This window comes from Lepidochelys kempii, chromosome 7, assembly GCF_965140265.1.
Source record: "Lepidochelys kempii isolate rLepKem1 chromosome 7, rLepKem1.hap2, whole genome shotgun sequence".
NCBI lineage: Eukaryota > Metazoa > Chordata > Testudines > Cheloniidae > Lepidochelys > Lepidochelys kempii.
Window position 1 is genome coordinate 117,403,445 of NC_133262.1, and position 18,554 is coordinate 117,421,998.

The 18,554-nt window shown below is 42.0% G+C and overlaps 1 protein-coding gene across 2 annotated transcripts in view; it reads right to left on the reverse strand.

The window, feature by feature from the left end:
* Nucleotides 1-18,554, reverse strand: part of MXI1 (MAX interactor 1, dimerization protein) — a 90,171-nt gene that overhangs the window by 34,604 nt on the left and 37,013 nt on the right. For both annotated transcript variants that reach the window (XM_073354398.1, XM_073354399.1), the window contains exon 3: nucleotides 14,611-14,640. In XM_073354398.1, the coding sequence (XP_073210499.1) occupies nucleotides 14,611-14,640 (30 nt within the window). The remainder of the gene's footprint in view (nucleotides 1-14,610; nucleotides 14,641-18,554) is intronic.

The following is an 18,554-nucleotide window of genomic DNA, read 5'->3' on the forward strand; positions in this document are numbered from 1 at the left end:
CTCACCACCATGTTGTGAAGCTTAATCCATTAATGTTTGTCAGATGCTCAAACAGTACAGTGATGGTGGCCATGTATAAAGCACTGAGAGAGATACATGGTTTGAAGTGTTAATTATTTCATTCAGAATTCACACATCAGGTTAATAACCAGCACTGAGTGTGCATGAGTTTTAATAAATCAAATCCAATTAACACTATAAAATTCACACATGGATAAAACTTCTGAAAAACCTCTTCTTGCAGGCTGTACTTAGGTGGAATATATACTGAAGTCCATGGGATCAGCCTGGACTGCACAATCAGGCTGATTTTGCTGACCCAGCAACCATAACTATTTACAGAGCTTTTCTTCTTTAAACTACCAGTCTTCCCTGCATTAATGCCAACCCCTCTTGTCCAAAAAATTATGAGTCATCCCCACCTCAAGTCATCAGAGTGGCTTAAAGAGTCACATGGTTTTTAAAAATAATAAATGTGGGGATCTTTTTATTTTCCTTCTGGGTTTTGAATTTTTAAGTTACATTTGGGTCATGTATTTATGCTTTTCTCTGAAGCCATGAGAGCAAGAAACTTTTTTTTTTTTTTTAAATATGAAAGCTGAGTTTCTCACTTAATGCTTGAGTCCAGGCACTGGATCTTTAAGAAAAGCAGCAAATATCAGACTTAAGATAAATATGTGAGACTTGGCAACACTGACATTATCTTCATTTTAAATCCTTGAATTGTTTTAACAAATGCTCCTTTATTTTATTCTTTAAAAACTGGCAAATCCAATCTGGCTACCCAGAATGACTTAGGGATGAGTCGCTAGGCAGCACTCGCTGGATAGCACATTCTAATCACCCAATGACTCTGGTGTGGAGGGTTTATGGAAATCCACTGCTTCTGCTTTGTGCGTTTTTAGAAAGCTTGCTGCTTTAGCAAGTGCTGATTATTCACAACCCTGCTCAACCCACAGCTTAAGCCCTCCTAGGCCCACAACACTAAGGATATGTCTTCACTACCCACCTGATCGGTGGGCAGCAATCGATCCAGCAGGGATTGATTTATCACGTCTAGTCTAGACATGATAAATCAACCCCCGAGCGCTCTTCCATCATCTGTCTCCTGTACTTCAGTGCCACGAGAGGCGCAGGCAGAGTCGACAGGGGAGGGACAGCAGTCAACTCACCGCGGTGAAGACACCACGGTAAGTCAATCTAAGTACGTCGACTTCAACTACGCTATTCACATAGCTATTCCCCCCCCTACTGTTCCCCACACGTTCTTGTCAACTGCTGGAAATGGCCCACCTTGATTATCACTACAAAAGGTTCCCCCCACCCCGCTCTCCTGCTGGTAATAGCTCACCTTACCTGATCGCTCTCCTGACAGTGTGTATGGTAACACCCATTGTTTCATGTTCTCTGTGTATATAAAATCTCCCCATTGTATTTTCCACTACATGCATCCCATGAAGTGAGCTGTAGCTCACAAAAGCTTATGCTCAGATAAATTTGTTAGTCTCTAAGGTGCCACAAGTACTCCTTTTCTTTTTGCCGATATGGACTAACATAGCTGCTACTCTGATAGCTGCTACTCTGATAGCTGAAGTTGGGTAACTTAGATCGATCTGCCCCCAGAGCGTAGACCATGGTTAAGTTTTCCCACAGATCACTAGGAAAAACTTTCCATCAACAAAGCCAAACTTGAGTGTGTGACTCAAGAGGACCTGATCAAGGCTTTGTGAAATCATATCACAGCAAACAGAGGCTGCCCAACCTCCCAGCTCCCGGAAATCCCTTTGCCGAAATGTATCCCCTTATGTGCTTTATACAGCAAACATCAAGACTGTAAGCTTCTTTTCCAAGCCAAGAAAAGTTTAGAAAGGGTCACACTGGAGAGCACAGTCACTGAACGGTTCCTAAAAGGGTCATATTACCCAGAATATCCTACAGGGACAAACTGTTCTTCTGATCTGGTTTCCTACTTCTTCAGGCATCAAGGGAGGTGTGGGGAGGGGGAGGGGTGGATGTGCGTTTTGTGAAACATCTTCAGTGTCTAAATGAACATTCACACTCATCCTTCAAAGGTAATTAAATTTGCTGAACATTCAGGCCTTTCCACTTAAGGTACCAAAGACTCACCGAAGGTTGATTTTTAACCTGATAACCAGCAGTGCTAAAGCCACTCTCTCACTGAACCATTGTGCAAACCTTAACAGTCCAGCTCAATCCAGAGCCTCCCTTTCTCTGTCTAGGATCTGCAAGTGCTACAGAGGCAGCCTGCTGAGACTCTCCAAAGTAAAGGGCAGTTTTGCATCACTCAGCTGTGACTCCACCAATTGATTGAGGGAGAGGCAAATGATTACTTTGGAAAGGGAGTTCCACCTGACCCTCCCACAGCTTGGAAGCAATGATGCATGGATGGGAGGAGGGAGATTGAAGTAAGGAGGGTTGGGGAGAAGAGATTTTCAAGGCCTTGTGCTAGATGCAGCTTTTTTTATGAAGAGAAAATTCCTGCCCTTTAGAGTTCACAACCTAAACAGACAAGGCAGACAAAGCTTTGTGGGGAAGGGATATGACACAAAAGCAAACTGAACACTGGGATGGTTTGTGAACATCACATTAGTGCCACGATTTTAAATTTTCTGGGTAGGATTTTGCTGGGATGGATTTAGCTAAAGAGAGACCAAGCAAGAGAGAACGGACACTGGAGTGGGGAGCTAGACAGAGTGAAGCTGAAGTGAAGAGACTCTGAGTTGGAGCAAACACCTAATCAGCACAGGGGAGAGAACATCCAGAGTAGAAACTAGAAAAAGCAGTTGGACGCTGATGACATCATCAGTGTCTGAATGTTCCTCTCCAGTTGCTCCTATTCATGATCACATAGACCAACTCCCCCACCCATCTTGGAATGTACAATGCTCCCATGGGAAGAGGAGAAATTGGTTACATCAAAGTTCTTTGTGTATTTTTAGCTTCTTTTAATGTAATTTAACAGCTGGAAGCAAAGGAGAGCCAGCACCATGTGACCAGCCAGCTCTCTACAAACCACCAGCAAGTGTTCTGCAGGCCACCAGTAGTTTACTGATGTGCAGTAAACCTAGCGTAATGAGGCCCCTGGGCCTCAAGGTGCTACTGAAACAGTGGGAAATAATTATATATTCTGAGATCTTTTTAGATTGTGGAAGAGCAGGGAAGCAGAAGCAGCACCATCACTAAAGACATTTAAAACTAGGCTGGACAAAGCACAAGTAAACATTCTGCAGGGAGCAAGTCTGAGTTAGCAGGAGAAAGCACTAGATAACCCAAGAGACCAGATAACCTTTTTTCAATGAACTATATTAATTTCCTACCTTTCCTTCTTCAAACTCACTTCTTCCTGAAATTCAGAGACTCGGCACTCCCCATGTAGGAACTGGCTAGTAACCACACTCACTATTGAGCCAACCCCTGTGTATTATGCAGAGCAAAGGATTCAATGCACTGGGTATTTAAGCAGCGTAGGAATGTCTCTCCTGGGAGGAGGTAGTGCAGAATGTACCATCCATCAGTCTCCAAAGTGACATGTTGCTGGGAGAGCCAAGCAATCTCCCTACCACAACGTATCTGTATTTGGGACCACGGAGAAGGGAAAGTAAATACAATTATGCATCAAAGGAGAGGTCAGGCTGCCTACAGAGCCTCCAAGAGCACTGTTCTAGGGACTTGGTGGAGCTGCAAAACAGTGGTTGCTTAGTTACAGCTGTTCCAAGCTCTGAGTAACTTACAAATTCCCCTTGTGGAGGCATGCTAGCTTCCAAACCGCCTCCTGTTGTCTTCTCCCATTCCTACCTCTCAGCACATGGCTGAACATCTACCCACACGCTCCCCCACCTTCAGAAACTTATATCAGACCTGTCTTAGTCCTTACAGGCATCAGCACTCCTCCCCCTCCACAACCAGCCAGTCAGGTTGGCACACACTTCTGCTCTTCTTCACCCCCACATAACACTCGTCCCATTCCCCCTTATAACTAACACACCCCCTTACTTCTGCCAACAGTGTCCTCTCCCAACATGACCACATCCCACCAGCTCAGCGATTGGGGATGGGAAGGCAATAAGATAAGACACGTAGAGCCGCGTTCAATCCCCAGCTTCTGCCACTGAGTCACGGTGTGATGTTGGGACCTTTTCTGCCTCACTTTCCCCTGATCTGTATCCATTTTCTGGGAGGCAACGATCTCTACCTCTATAAAATGCTTCGAGATCTACAGATGAAAAAAGTGCTATATACATAAATTATACTAGAAAACAATTCAATACTTCACTGGACAGTGGCTTAAATCAGTGGTTCTCAACCTATCCAGACTACTGTACTCCTTTCAGGAGTTTGAAACCCAAACCCTACTGCCTGGGGCTGAAGCGTGTAACTTAGCTTTGCAGGACCCTCTGTAGCATCGGGCCCCAGGCAATTGCTCTACTTGACACCCCCTAATTCTGGCCCCGCACTTGCAACCCCCCAAACCCATCCCATGACCCCCAGGTTGAGGAACTCTGATCTAGATGAGTGGCTGTACCCCCTAGAAGATTTGTGTACCCTGAGGTGTATGCATACCCGTGGTCGAGAATCACTGGCTTAAATTAAGGCATATTCCCATTAGGAAGAATTGTGCAATGAAAAAGAACAGCAGAAAAAGGTATTCCTGAATGTACATGACGTGACTACTTTAAATGGAAGCACATTTTAAAATACACACCAGAATACAAGACACTCCCATTCCCTTTTTACACCCCTGCCCCGCACCAATGTTCTGTCTCGTGTCATGTCCTTCCTTGTCCATTTTAGTTTGTAAGCTCTTTGAGGCAGGAATCACGTCTGCTGTCTGAGAAGGATCAGGCATACCTACGATGCTGTATAAATAACAGGCATGAGGATTTTAGAAGTGCCTACGTGATTTAGGCAATGTGAAAGTCAATGGAATGCGTATTCCTAAGGGTGCTTCTACACTGCAAAAAAAAGAGGCACAGCAGCAAGTCTCAGAGCCCAGTCAACTGACTCAGGCTCACAGGGCTCATGCTACAAGGTTAAAAGCAGCAATGTAGATCTTCTTGCCTGGGCTAGAACCTGGGCTCTGAAACCCGAGGAGGGTATCAGAGTCTAGGCGCCAACCCAAGTGATAACATCTACATTGCTGTTTTCAGCCCCCTAGCATGAGCCTTGTAAGCCTGAGTCAGTTGACCCGGGCTGGGATTCACAGGCAATTGGGGAGGTTTTTTGGGTTTTTTTTTTTTGCAGTGTAGATGTATCCTTAGTGACTTACGTGCTTTGAAAAGCCCGCCCTAGATCAATAATAGGTCTAAATACACAGACATTAGGTTCTATTTGACTTTACATTAATATCTAGATTCAAGACAAATGTTTATTAGTTACTATAATTGTAAGTAGCGCAGCAACTTATTCCAAGAAAATGCATTTATCAGAAGAAGAGGAACATGTGTTAACCGAAATTCACAGCAGCTGTTTCTAGGAAAGCAACACTGTATTTCAAGCTTATGTCCTGTTTCCATTGGTGATTTTACTGTGTTTGCTATCTAATTTACTTCTGTTGATTTATCAGTCCAAGTGTCCTGCCACAGGGTTGCGTTACACAGTCAGTTATGAGCTGGTATAAACCTCCCGCCTCTGGAAAAGCATGTATGCTAAAGCTAGTCTCGCAACTTTCCCCATTCACCACAGTCCCCCTCTTAAGAAGCTAGGTCCTCAACTTAGACTTCTGGGCAGAATAACATCAAAGTCATCTGATGCTGGCAAGAGCTTTTTTTTTTTTTAAATAAATCATGCTGCTTTATATATTTTCTCTCCAAGATAAATAATTAACAGGGGAAGAACAATCTTACTTACAATCTTAGTGCACTTCAGGCAGCGTAAACCACAAGGCCACACTTGAAAGGCTGCCCCAAATATTTCAAACTCAACACACACTGGAAGAGACACATGGGTCACACACAACACTGGGATCCAGGATTTCCCAAGTTTTATATAGGACTGTCCATAGGCTTGGGCAACTCTCACAACATCCGTGTCTTAGCTTCCCTTCTATAACAAGAGGACAATACCAACCTCCCAAGGGCATCATGAGGCTTTATTAAGTGCTTTGAAGATAAAAAGCACTGTGTAAGAGATAATACATATTTCTGGACAAATGAAATCTCAGACAGGCAACAACAGAGCCAACAGGCTTCCCTATCACACTCTGCTGAATGCCAGGTGGGGATGTGGCACTGATATAGGTATGGCCTGTGTTATCAGATAGTCGCCCTTGCTAATGCTGCAGGTGGTCTCCCTGGCACTAAGGGACAGGAGGAGAATTCCTGACCCCTAGCTGCACATTGCCCATTTAATTGTTTTACTGTAGTCACATGTGCTGTTTGGGAGTCAACCTGCAGGGTGTTTGCCCACAGCTGTGCAAACTGCTTTTGTGCAAGAAAGAGTTGCAGGTGGCGATACGGAGAGACAAAGATCAGGGAAGGACAGAGCTATTCACAGCCAAACAACCTCAACTAGACTAAAATAATGTTAAGGGGAGGTTGCTCCCCTCCCCCGGACTATTCCAAGAATCTCCATTACAAGGAGAGTTTGCTTAGATACCACAGCTCATGGGATGCATAAGCCACCCAACTCTTTGGCCCCCTAATAAGAGAACCAGCTCAGCTCTAGCATCTAGACCCAGAGGCTTCACACTCGTTCTCAGCCAGGAAAAGAAGCAGTGTCCACTCATGGCCAAGAACAGCTAAAATGGGCACAAAGGATGGAGGACTGCTCAGGAAAGAGTGTGGTTGCTCTACACGAGGGTGGGGGAGTCTTTGGGTCAATTGTAGCCCTGTTGCCCCTGGTAGTGAAAGCGGAAAGGGGACTCAGGGGACATTCAGAGGCATAGGAGAAATATAAGAACGGTCATACTGGGTCAGATTAGTCCGCCATCTAGCACACTATCCTGTCTCTGACAGTGGGCAGTACCAGAGCTTCAAGCAGAGTGTGCAGAACAAGGCAGTTGGAGTGATCCATCCTGTCTTCCCCTCACAGCTGGGGTTTAGGGTCACCCCAAGAAATGGGCAGCATCCCTGACCATCTTGGCTAATAGCCATCGATGGACTGATCCTCCATGAACTTATCTAGTTCTTTTCTGAACCCAGTTATCCTTTGGACCATAACATCCCATGGCAATGAGTTCCACAGGTTAACCGGATGTGTGGAAAAACTACTTCCTCTTGTTTGTATTAAACCTGCTGCCTATTAATTTCACTGGGGAACCCTGGTGTTTGTATTGTGGGAATGGGTAAACAACACTTCTGTAATCACTTTTTCCAAACCATTTATGATGTATAGATCTCCCTCATATCCCCTCCCACCCCCTTACCATCTCTTTTCTAAGCTGAACAACCCTAATCTTTTTAGTCTCTCCTCGTACAGGAGGAGGATGAGCGGGAAAATAATGAGGAAATGTTTTAAAGAAGGACGATGGGGGGATGGGGGTGGAGAGAAGTATGTAACAAAGAGAAAAGGAAAAGGTTCAGTCATGGTAAGTGTGCTAGCCTGGGATGTGAGAGCTCAACCTCTGCTCCACCACAGACTTCCTGTGCAACCTCGATTTAGTCATGTAGGGCTGGTCTACACTGGAAAATTACATCAACCCAGCAACATCACTCACAGGTGTGAGAAACCCACACTTGAGAGAGATAATTAAGCTGACCTAAGTCCCCACGTAGGCAGCGCTAGGTCAACAGAAGAATTGTTCCATGGACCTAGCTACCACCTCTTGGGGAGGTAGATTTAATACAGCGACAAAGAATCCACAGTTGCAGCGCTGTAGCTGTAGCATTTTAAGTATAGACATAGTCTAAGTGTCTCTGTGCTCCCATTCTCTATCTGTACAATGGGGGTAATAGCACTGCCCTATCTCACAGGGGTGCGGTGAAGATCAACAGAAAGACTGTGAGGTACTCAGACACCATGGTGATGGATGCCATATAAATACTTCAGATAGAATAAAACAAAAGGAGAGAAACTACAGGCAAGAAAGTTTTTCTATTATAAATTAAGTTCCCTTGTTATCACATACATATGGGGTAGCTGCATTAGGGATATTACAATTCCCTTTGGCATTTTTGTTCTGTTCTGCTCTTAGTATAAACAGTAGCAGGCAATCCTAAATCCTGTCAGAGTGTACAAAGCCCTTAAAATTGTAGTTAACAGGTAGTAGGGTGACCAGATGTCCTGATTTTATAGGGACAGTCCCGATTTTTGGGTCTCTCTTATATAGGCTCCTATTACCCCCCACTCCTGTACCAATTTTTCATACTTGCTGTCCGGTCACCCTAACTGGTAGCCCATTTCAAAAATTATATTCAATACCTCATCTTCTCTGAGGCAGGAGTTCCCCAGGTGGGTTTTAGCTAGTGACATTTATGAACCCATGAGTAAAGTCAGTCACTTGAACAAGGCAAGTCATTGCATCAGAATCTCTGACTCTCAACACTTCAACAAACAGCACTTCAAGCTATAGAAGACAAAACCTGTGAAGCCTCTGGAGATGGACTTGGGAGAGCCAGAGGAGAAGCCTGCCTTCCTATATTATTAGTGTGCTTGCAAAACTACACTTGGAAAGTACATTGCTCATCTGTGTACCTAGGGCCAAATACTTCCCTAGTGTAACACAACCAGGTTCTGTGGAGGCTCACCATTGATAAATTTGGCTCCGGTCTTCATTTTAGGCCCATCCATAAATGTAACAAAGACAGGAGTCATCCTAAAATAAAGTCTTAGCAACATGCTGAAATGAAAACTTGAAGATGAAAGTTTCGGCAGAGATTTAAGATTCTTGATCCAGAGCTGGCTGTGGTGCATTCCAGGTTACATACTATCTAGGTACAGATAACTATGTCTTCCACTTTTCCCTATACAGCTCCCAGGCCTCTCCTGGGCCCTTAAGACAATAAACAAACAGCAAGCCACCATTTCATACTGCTTCTATTGACTGGAGCAGAAATTATATTTAGAGCGCTTTGAATGCAATCAGTCAATCCATTGGAGGTTCCTACTTTAGAACTGCAGGTTTCCTCCAAACGTGTGGGCTCACTTTTGGGACACAAAAGAGGAATGAATACATTTTCTTCACCAATTCCTCACAGGAGTGCTAAAGTGGTGGTCACTTTTCTTTCTGCATATTTGCCTCGACTTGATAGTCTGGGCTCGGTATCTCTGGATGGTGACCTGAAGCAATCTAAGCTGGGTCTCTACAGTTATAGTTACTGTTCGGGAAGACTAATCACAAAGACTTCATCTAGGATTGTGGAGAACTGTAACCATAGGAAGCTGCTCTAGGTTACATCTCTATCTCACAAGTTATGTGACTTATTCAGTAAGGAGATGGAAGCAGCTGTGCAGGAGCTCAGGAAAGAGATACCAAAATCAGGAATCTCCTAGCCAATAGCCTTGTTTGTTCCCTGATGATGTATAATGAATTCCTGAAAGGTTCCCCTCACCACCATTCCTCAGAGAGAGAGGAAGAGCTTGCTTTTTACTTTTAAAGCATGAGTGACATCAAATCTCACCTTCCCCATTTTTAATAGAAGTCTCCTTGGAGGACCAGAGAAACGGTGCAGAAGCTTTCAGAAGGCCTCAATTTAAAGGGATGGAGTTACTGAATCTTTCACCAAAATTTATTTTCTTCCCCATTTGTCAGATGCTTGAGTTAAATAGCGGTATCAAAAACGAAGTATGGTTAACAATGCCTTCCCCATTCAGTTTCTCAGTTTCACTCTCTAGGTATTTGTTGTACCTAGGGCTGTTGATTATCACAGTTAACACATGCCATTAACTCAAAAAAAAAATTGTGATTAAAAAATTAATCAGGATTAATTGCAGTTTTAATTGCACTGTTAAACAATAGAATACCAATTGAAATTTATTAAATATTTTGGATGTTTTTCTACATTTTCATATATATTGTATTCTGTGTTGTAATTGAAATCAAAGTGTGTATTATTTTATTACAAATATTTGTACTGTAAAAATAAAATAGTATTTTTCAAATCACCTCATACAAATACTGTAGTGAAATCTCTTTGTCATGAAAGTGCAACTTACCAATGTAGTTTTTGTTACATAACTGCATTCAAAAACAAAACAATGTAAAACTTCAGAACCTACAAGTCCAATCGCTAAGACTAACAAGTTTGTTTTCATTTATAGGAAATAATGTAGGACTGAGTGGAATTGTAGGCTCTAAAGTTTTACATTGTTTTGTTTTTGAGTGCAGTTATGTAACTTAAAAATGTAGATTTTTTGTTACTTTCACAATAAAGAGATTGCACTACAGTACGTGTATGAGGTGAATTGAAAAATACTATTTTTTATCATTTTTACAATGCAAATATTTGTAAAATAAATATGAAGTGAGCACTGTACACTTTGTATTCTGTGTTGTAATAAACATCAATATATTTGAAAATGTAGAAAAACATCCAAAAATATTTAATAAATTTTAATTGGTATTCTATTGTTTTAACAGTGCGATTAATCGCGATTAATCTTTTTAGTTAATTGCGTGAGTTAACTGCAATTAATCGACAGCCCTAATTATGTTTTGTTTAGCTTTTACCTTTAGAATATTGCCTTTAACTTGGCATCAGTACATATATTTATTTGAAGTGTGGAGTTCCCTTTAGGAAAATGCATTCTTAATTGGAATTCAAGAAATGAATAATACACGATCAAATCCTAAATTCCAAGAAGGTACCAATATGAGATTTCTAAGGATAGATTCAGCACTCAACTCAAGGTTTAAAAATCTGAAATGCCTTCCAAAATCCAAGAGGGATGAGGTGTGGAGCATGCTTTCAGATGTCTTAAAAGAGCAACACGCCGATGCTGAAACTACAGAACCCAAACCACCAAAAGAGAAAAATCCACCTTCTGCTGTTGACATCTGACTCAGATGATGAAAATGAACATGCATCAGTCTGCTCTGCTTTGGATCATTATCGAGCAGAACCAGTCATCGGCATGGATGTATGTCTTCTGGAATGGTGGTTGAAGCATGAAGGGACATATAAATATTTAGCACATCAGGCATGTAAATATCTTGCAATGCCGGCTACAGCAGTGCCATGCGAACACCTGTTCTCACTTTCAGGTGACATTGTAAACAATATGTGGGTAGCATTATCTCCTGCAAATTGTAACCAAATTTGTTTGTCTAAGCAATTGGCTGAAGTAGGACTGAATGGACTTGTAAGTTCTAAAGTTTTACATTCAGAAATAAAACAATGCAGTTATTGTTTGTACATAATTCTACATCTGTAAATTCAGCTTTCATGATCAAGAGATTGCACTACAGTACTTGTATTAGGTGAACTGAAATATACTATTTCTTTTGTTTTTTACAGTGTATATATTTGTAATAAAAAATATAAAGTGAGCACTGTACACATTGTATTCTGTGTTGTAATTGAAATCAACATATTTGAAAATGTAGAAAACATCCAAAAATATTTAAACAAATGGTATTCTATTATCGTTTAATTGCGCAGTTAATTTTTTTAATCACTTGACAGTCCTACATATAATCAAAGGTAGGGATTCCTTATGTCTCCTAGCCACCTAAGACCCAGATATATTACAGAAGCCCAAAACGACTATACCATTAGATTACCACCACTGCATGCTCTCTACAGCTTTTAAACCTTACCACTCAATAATCTGAGGGTAAGATGTACTCTTCTATTCGCTGAACCTTGCTGCACATAAGGAACAGTAACTGGTTTCCACTTCATATGCAAGATATGACTCATCTCAAAGGGAAACAAAAATACCCACTCATTAAATAAAAACACACAAACACAAATATTTCCAGCATGAGTATTAAAGACAGGCAACTACAAATTGACTTTAATCTTTTGTAAATAAAAAACCCCACCCTGATATAAACTTCAGGGCAATCACTTTATGTAAGAAACCAAATCAAAGAGCATTAGGAAGGTAAAGGTCACCTTAGTATCACAGTTATTTATTTGGGTACCAAATCCACAGTCTCCTTATCAGAATCTCTGGTATTTTTGGTCCGTTCACCCTTCCAGAATAAAGTAACGTATGTTCCTAGCTCAAATATTTTCATTATGCTTTTAACATTCAAATGCTTTCAGACATCAAAGAGGAACAAGACTATAATCCAGATATAGTCTAAATTTCCTCAGCCCTGCAAAAATTGAGCTAGAGAAAAACAGTGTATTTAAATGCAAGGATTAGTAAGTGTTTTCTTTTTTTCAGCCAGTATTCCTGCCTGCACTTGAAAGCAACTCTGTTTAATTGCTGAATGGGTTAAAGTAAAATTTAACCACACGCAAGACAGACTGCTGTTAGGAGGGTGAGGGGGAGAGAACCTGAGTCAGGGACCTAATAGTAGACAATTTTGAAAATTATAGTGTGTATCAATAATGGAGAGAACACTGAGATTCAAAAGGAATAATTTGTAATAACAGAAAAATGTAGCAACTGTCAGCAACAAAGCTATTAATACCAGGGCTTTTGCCTTTGCCATAGCGAAGTCTGGAGGTAGTGACATGACAAACAGACACAGCAAATAGAATGTGATGAAAATCTACACTGGAAGTGAGCCTCTTCTCTCAGAAAACATTGCTTTGGAGCCCAGAAATATATATTTCCAGCATGAAACTCATTGTCCTAATTCCCAGTAATATAGACTGGGAAGCAATGACAATTGCTAATTGGTTTTTCTATAGTTGTAGATACCTAAAGGATACCCAGTTATATGTGTATGTCATTGAATAAAAACACTACCTGAATGAGAAACCAGGGGCCTCTAAATAAACATGCATCAATTTTCATTCCTCTTGTGCCAATTTACATGCCATTGATAATTAAAATAGGTGTTCTCAATCCATATGTCCTTTAACTTGCTCATCATTGCATCTTCCACCGTAGGTTACGATAATATTAAAAAGTGGTCCATTGCTAGCTCAGTGTCAACTTCTAGAGGAACACGCTATCTCATGAAGCACCCAAGTTGAGAAGGTTCGCACAGGAACTGAAAATACCACAGACAGGAGATGTACAAAGTACTACATACCGGAGACATACAAAGCACCACAGAAGGAAGACGTACAAAGAATGGTGGTATCTACATATAGGAGGAGGGCCTGCTCAGCGTTTGCTTATGTGCACTAGGCCACAAGGCCATTCTTCAGTGGTTCTTTCCCTAAAAGAAGAAACTGCAAGCCCCAGGGTTTTCTAACATGCTGAGCCCTGATCTGTACTGACTAGGAAACAGAGCTAAACCCTATTAGCATGTTTTCAGAAAAACTGATTTTGTTATGGTGGTAGCTTTCATCCTAGGGGAAATGGGGAATACGGAGTGTAACTATGGACATAGCAGAACAGGGGTGATAAAGATTATGCCTTACAAAGGTGGAATAGTGGGCAATTAGGGAGGTTTGAGTAAAACCACAGGAAACCAGCCTGTGATTTACAAAACAAAGAAAATTAATTCTGTAGATAAACAGAGGGGAAGGAAACAAGGGCAATATGCACTGTGAGGTGGCCCTACAGGGACCCAAGAAGGTGAGGAGATGTCATCTTTGTAGGTCTGGTCAGTGATACAAATTTAGGCTGGAGTTTCCCAGATTAACCATACCTCACCCCCACGCCCTCCCCCATACCTCACCCGCATGAACTAATGGGAAAACATGTGGAAGATGTAGCAACGAGCACTCAGCTGTACACTCAAAGTAACCTACCATGTGGGTTTTTCCACAGGACAAGAGCAGCTAGCATAGAAGACTCTTTCTGCTCCAACTGACAAAAAATCCAAGACACATTTATAACGGGAACCCTGACACAACCTTACCTATACCATCCTGATTGCAATGCTATAATCTGATATGCGTGTGAACTAACTCGCATTGTCTCAATGGTATTTATCTTACTTTAACTCCTGTTACAAAAGGGTTGAGTCATATAGCAGAGCTAGCCAAGTAACAAAACTGCAAGGCTTGCTAAAACTCCAACTCAAGGATAAAAAGGCTCTGTCCTAAAACAGGTTACGAGAGCGACACTCCACAGGAGCATTGTTAGCCAGACTTCAGATCCTCTAGAGAATGGTATTTTCTTCTATGCTGTAGAGAATATTACAGTCCTGCCAAGAGAGGGCAAAAAAATAAAATAAAAGGAAAGCACTGCCCTTCAGTTCTCGGTAACATGTATTAACCAGTGCCAGAGAAACCAGATAACTTAGCAACCTCATGTAGGGACAATGACCCAATCAGATTTCAGTGTCAAGAGAAGAGGAACAGTATTTACTCTGCATACAGATTAGTTGCAAAACTGGGTCACTTCTCGCCTTTTTTTTTTTTCCTTTTTTTTGGCGGGGAGGTGTGGAGGGGCAGAGAAGGGCTTCTTTTTCAAATCTTTTAGAGTCTTTGCCTGGACTTTAAACCCACCTGGTGCAGGGTGGAAATCCACAGCTGTCTGAGCTGATGAAATCACACCTGCATGTGTAATGTTAAAGCATGTTGTTACATTGACTGGGCTTTGTATTTCTTAGAACTCAGCTCATCAGCTACTTACCGGTTCTTCTCTAGTTCATTGTGTGTAGACCTGGAAGACAAACAAAAATTTGGATTAGCTACCTTCAGCCTCACAGCACAGTAATCCAATTGCTGCAAACCATAAACATTTCCAAGAATACAACTCAGCATATATTCAACCATTTGTATATATTAAAATATTCAGTCATAACTCTCCACTCTCTCTTGCTGTGAGAGACATTTCCCACGCTAGGTCTGTATTTACTGGCTGTTCGCAGATGCATTACTGTAAATTTACATCAGATATTTAAAAATGTCCAAAACTGAGAATCAAGACAATGGTGAGAGCAGAGGACAGGGAGTCAGGAGTCCTGGATTCAATTCCTGGCTTTGCCACTGACTCCATGTGTGATCACAGTTGAGTCACTTAACCTCTCTGTACTTCAGTTTGCCCATCTGTCAAATGGGAATATTGATACAACCTACCACACAGGGCTATTATAAGGCTTAATTCATGTGCCTAAAATATTTTGAGATCTTCATATGGAAGTTGCTCTCAAAAGAAACATTAGACAAGCCATCCACAGGGTCACTAACAAGATCTATCCCACTTGCTGCCAGAGCCCAAAATTTGCCCAGCATTTGGGTATGTGACGGTGGGATGTACATACAGGGACAGGGGTAGAGGAATGCTTCCTCCACCATGCTTGCAAGCATTACAGGGTTAAGGCAGTGCCCGCGGAATTCAAATATGGTTCCCCAGCTCACCTCCAGCACCTCTCACAACTGGGGATACCAGCACCCTCACAACACTCACAGTAGAGCATCTGTACCCTAAAAAGGTACTTAGCCTCATATTTACATCACTAGAAATATCTGAAAACATGTGTTCTTGCCTTTATACCTGTATACCATCAAGCACACCACTGCTATTCAAACAATAACTCTCAGCTGGAAAATTAAAGTGACTAGAAACAAAAAACAGAAATCGACTAGTCTATTTTCACTGTCTGTGTGCACGATGACAACGTGAATAGACAAACTTAGGTGATGTCTACACTAGAGACCTTACAGAGGCACAGCTGTACCGATGCCGCTGCGCTGCTGTGAGATCTCTCGTGTAGCTGTAGAGGTCTCCTGTTGATATAATTAAACCATCCCCAGCAAGCAGCAATAATTAGGTCAGTGGGAGAATCTCTCCTGCTGACATAGCGCTGTACAAACCACCACTTATGCTGGTGAAACTTATGTTGCTCATGGGCGTGTTTTTTTCATGGCCTTACATATTAGTGTCTTTTCATCAGCATTTATGATCAGTGTTATTAACAGCCCAGGTAATTTTATTTTAAAATATACAAATTTTAATCTAACATGTCCCTTTAATATAAGGTCATCTTAAAATAGGAGTAAATGAGCCAAGAGCTTAATAAAAAGGATCTATTTTCTGTAATTTGGCATCACATTTCTTCCGGAGCTCTGAGAAGATTATCCTCTATCCCCCATCTGGAGAATCCTGCAGAGAATTCTCCAGTTAGGGAACTGGATGAAGGTTCACAGCTCCAAGGGAAACCCTCTAGTAATTAAGTGCTTCCCAAAAAAGGAGGGGGGAAAAAGTGCTGAACAGGTGTTAGGAGTTCAATAATGACCACAACTAAACCTGTAGACATTTGAGAAATAAAACAATTTTACAGAAACAAGCCCTGAAGATTAAAGCTTAACTAGCCACGGTTCAGGGCCTATAAATAGACGGACAAAATCTTTATGGCATGTCAGTGCAATGTATCTGATTTGGTATTGGGCACTGGGTCTCTCAGGCTGTATCTGCATTTCAATCTGGAGGCGTAAATTCCAGCTTGAGGAGATACACCTGCACTAACCTGATGAGCACATACCCACTTACACTGGTGCAGCTACACTCTATTTTTAGTGGGCTCGCTTATTCAATGCTAGCATGGGTATGTCTTCTCAAGCTGGGAATTACACCACCAGCCATAGGCGCCAACTCCATGGGTGCTCCAGGGCTGGCCACCCATAAAGAAAAAATTAGCAGGTGCTTAGCACCCACTGGCAGCCAGCTCCCCTCCCGCCCCCCACCAGCGGCCCCGGATTGCCCCCCTCCCTCTACCTCCCAGCGCCTCCTGCATGCCTCGGAACAGCTGTTCCGCAGCGTGCAGGAGGCACTTAGAGGGAGGGAGAGGAGCAGGGACAGGAACTCTTGGGGGAGGGGGCAAAGCCTCGGGAGAAGGGGTGCAGTGGGGGTGGGAAGAGGCAGGGGTGGGTGCTTAGGGGAAGGAGTGGAGTGAGGACGGGGTGGGTGGCAGAGTGGGGGCTGAGCACCTCCGGGGAAAAATCAGAAGCCAGCACCTGTGCCACCAGCTCAAAGTGCAGACATACTTTTAAAGGCACAGTATACTACACAGACGCTAAAGCTAGACAAGCTCCCAAAGTAACTGTTTTAATTTCCCATCATGCAAATCTCTAAAAAAGGGGTCACGCTCAAAGTGAAAAAAAAAGAAGCAACTTTTTATTCTCCTGGTTACATGAGCAACTACTGCTGGATCTTGAGTGTGCCTTTTTCATTTTGTTTTTACATATATCTTCTGACAGCTGATAAACCTAAACGCTGAGGATCAAGTTTCAAAATGTGGCCTCCGCTTGGCCATGTGTGACTGTAGATACGCAAGTCACCTGCATATGTATGATTAGTGCAAGTCTAAGTGCAGCTGCCCATACTTCTTAAACTTCTGCCTTGGAGGGGGTCTCTGTGCCAGCCCAATGTAGGCTGGCCTAGAGAGTAGCACTATTTAGGACAGACGAGGAGCTGACAGATTCATAATTACATGGATACAGTGGCCCTAGCAGCTTTTGTAACTGACACGGAGGGCATAAATCTGCCAATTACTTAATAGAATAGAGCAGCTGCACTGCAACCCTGTGCCCTGGCCCTAGGTAAGGGGGCTCTCGCACCTTTTGAGTCCCCTGTACTTTACCTACAGAAAGCCTGATTACTTGTTGCGTGAGTGCGAGTGAGGTGGCGTGCACCCCTTTTTTATGCAAGTGACAATTTACACCAGCAAATCCCATTTGCTCATGCAACTGGATTATAAATTCTATCGTTTACACATCAAATGACAGTGCTCATTAACTATTTGCAAATAACTGAACCTCCCAAAGACTGGGTCAAGGCCCCTTTAAAATCTGACCCCAAATTCTTTGGAATGTGTTATTAGTTTTATTTACTGTATGTTTCTGCAGGAGACTTTGCACTCTTCCTGGCTATTCCATTAACAGTTATAAAGCCAAAGATATGCAATGAATCAAATTCCTATATTATATTGAGCCAATTATCAAGGCCAGCACAGAAAGAACAAAGTTTGGCTCACTGCTGTGAACAAAATTAAAACAGCAGGTTCCTCCTATTCCTCTCACACAGGAGACTCTTTATTACCTATCTTCTTTCCAATGAACACCACAATTCTGAGGGGGGTCACAGTCTTTTCATCAAGTCAGGAAATTTATGCTGTGACTTTTAACCATATTGCCTGCAAAAACTTTCCCAGCACAGCTGAATTCGAACAAAAGAAGCTCAGCAAACATAAATGGATCCTGCCAAGTTGTTACCTGTGCTATCAGCACCAGCTACGTTTAAGGAAACTACAAACATTTGTCAAAAGTCTGATATCCTCGTTATCATTTAGACTTACTTGCATTTTTATATTTACTCAGCCTGGGCAATGAAAATAGAAAAGGCAGTTTCTCTTCTCCTCTTTTCTGTTTATAGCCAGTTTCACTTTCTGCATCTGGCATGATTTTTCTATCTTTGGGTTGCAAACATTACAAAGATTCATTTGGATTTAAATAAGACACCGTTGTCATTGAAATGGAAAAAAATAACATTTATGACCATGTCTGTTAATATTAAATTTTATGACAACTTTAAAAAAAAATTAACCACAAAAACCAACCACAAAATATTGGGTCTAA